General features: G+C 35.7%; 1 protein-coding gene across 1 annotated transcript in view; it reads left to right on the top strand.

The window, feature by feature from the left end:
• The first annotated feature begins 282 nt into the window (after positions 1–282).
• LOC128250356 (zonadhesin-like) overlaps positions 283–2,741 on the top strand; it is a 129,511-nt gene continuing 127,052 nt past the window's right edge. The window contains exon 1 of the mRNA XM_052975207.1: positions 283–793. Coding sequence (XP_052831167.1) covers positions 715–793 — 79 coding nt within the window. The 5' untranslated portion in view covers positions 283–714. The remainder of the gene's footprint in view (positions 794–2,741) is intronic.

Genomic DNA, 2,741 nt, shown 5'->3' with positions numbered 1-2,741 from the left:
TGTGTGTGTGTGTGTGTGTGTGTGTGTGTGTGTGTGTGTGTGTGTATGGATATATATATGTATATATCTATATATATGTGTGTATATATATGTATGTATATATATATATATACATATCTATATAATATACATGTACGTATATATATATATATATATATATGTTTACACGCGTATGCATGTATGCTAATGGCCTTAGTTTAGCTCAGATTACCTGCTGCCTTTATTCAATATCCAATCAAGAAGCATAACATAAAAGACAAAAGAAGTAAAACGCATATAAAACAGTGTAACACTATCGCCACCATACAAATGTCATTTTTGTTGCTTTAAACTTAAGCTGTTGCTATGAACTTTGACTGTCTTCTTAAACTAATATAACTCTGATACCATTATTAGCTGACCAAGGTTTAATCTTATATCAAGTTAAGCGAGAAGCCCTCGAACATTTCCTTCGATTAACGAAGATTGGACATTTCTTTTATTTATTTCCTTCTTATAGATCAACCAATGAAATTTACGCTGCTATTTTATCCGACTAAAGGTTTTCTTTTCAAAATGTAAAATAGATTTCTGGCATATCTAGGCGACATTGGCTCACCATTTGTCTAGATTAACTAGACTTGCTGGTTAACTATCTTATTAATTTATCCTTGCTAAATTAATTGACTCGCCTCGCTCATAAAATTCGTCGTTGGCAGATAGCCTTACCAAACTATGCTGAATATGATTTGCAGATGGTGCTTCTTTCACCTTTTACTCACTCTAAGCTTCATCGAAACCGACAGTGCTGTAGGTAAGTCACCATAAACCATTTCTCTCTTTTGCAAGTACAAATTACTTAGTAAAAACAAAATTATAATAATAATCCTTTCTTTCTTTAGCCATTAAATGCAATTTCATTCAATTTCACACTCACATACAATTACACAAAGCATTAACAACTAGTGGTGGATTTTACAAAAATATAGGAGGATGGACAAGACAGTCATAAAAAAAAAAAAGACGTAGTTAAGCTAGGAGTGTTATACAAAGAAAATTTTTTTTATAATTTGTGGAAAAATAAGGATATAAATTGCTATAAAGGAAACAAGATAATTTAGAAGGTATTTCGGGTTACCCACTCGCACACTAGCAACCACTAAGTTGGGTCGGAGAAGCCCGTTGTTTTATCCTTCCGATACTCTTCATACCGAGTTCTGCTGCAACTAAGGGCGTTGTTTACATTTTTGGATTTGGTAGGTTACGAAAATCGCAATGTCTTCGGCAAGAACTTACTTTAAATGTTCGTAACATGTTAATTAGTACTTTGCTAATAATCTGCCTTCACATATTCATAGTTCTCTTCCTCTAATAAATCGCTTCTGAGAATAATTTGCAGTCAAATACGTAACTCGCACGCAGATATACAGATTTTAGTGACCCATGGCTTCATCCAGCGAAGATGAATCCTTTTCACATTTTCTTGTGTATTTTCTTTGATGTTCGCTTTTTTTAGAGGAAATTTTTCCCCTGTTTTTACTTTACATGCCCTTTCAAACAGTTTGGAAATCTTGTTCAGCTTCCATCTGCGTAATTTCAGAAGGATAGAGTTGGTGATGGCGGTGATTATATTAAGGGAAACGGTATGCCTCGTAGATAGATCCAGAATGAGGAATGGTGTGACATTCTTTTGCTATCACTGGAACTTTGACCTGTGATATACAAACCGCAGGGTCTCTTGGCATACAACGAGTCTGCGCTTTTGCTACTTCTATTGCTTTACAGCACTTTCCTTTCTTTTAGCTTCTCCAGTTCTTCAGAGTAAAACGACCTTTGCTTCTACAAGCGTAGCAACTAGGCTTTTTACTCTGACCTTCGTTTCTGTTTGCAACAGGGCTCAGTTCCTCTATGTCAATGTGATTTTCGGGAATCATTAGGACTTGTAGGTTTGTAAGTCCGTTCTGATCTCTCCTAACTGCACATCGCCCCTCACTACCTCTAAACTGATCACCCTCCCATATTGCCATTCAAAAGTGACAGTGAGATAGACGTAACCATCGTCTGATCATCACACTTGTATTTGTCTGCCCCAAATATTAGGAAACAAGTGTACTAGTGAGTATGTGTATCGGTATTGTTCCCTGTTTTGTGTATTTTCGGTGTCAAAAGATGGTTCACGTGCCGGGACCTTGATTTTCTGCTCCTCTTAAAGGAAGAGAATTCCCTCACACTTTTGATATTACCTTTTTAACACTTTTGAAGGCTATGCAGAAAAACGGAAATGCTTTCGTTTGGCTAAGTGTATATATGTCATCGGTGTTGCTGTCGTTCAAAGCATTTCCTGTTGAGGCATGTTGTTGACATTCTTAAAAAAAACCTGTAAACAACTTTTTTCTTTGCAAGCAGCTCTATGTTGTCGACAAGCAAAGAGACACTGCTCTTCGTGACGCAGCTCGTCTACACAGACTGTTTCTGTGTAGACCCACACTAAAAAATTCTGTATAGTTTACAACAATAGCAAAGGTGGAGCTAGTATGCGAAATAGCGGACATGTTTTTGTTTGGTAAAGTATGTATGCGTCAATGGTGTTATTTTTCGTATTCTTGACATCATTTCCACTCGAGGTATTCTTGCTGGCGTTTTGGACTCCTTATCTACTGTTGTTCTTGTATTGTTCTGTATATATGAGAGGTCGAGTTAAAATTGTAAAACAAATTAAAACACGATATATATATATATATATATATATATATATATATATA

Source organism: Octopus bimaculoides, chromosome 20, assembly GCF_001194135.2.
Source record: "Octopus bimaculoides isolate UCB-OBI-ISO-001 chromosome 20, ASM119413v2, whole genome shotgun sequence".
Classification (NCBI taxonomy): domain Eukaryota; kingdom Metazoa; phylum Mollusca; class Cephalopoda; order Octopoda; family Octopodidae; genus Octopus; species Octopus bimaculoides.
The sequence above is the reverse complement of the archived record's forward strand: the minus strand, read 5'-3'. Positions and strand labels throughout refer to the sequence as shown.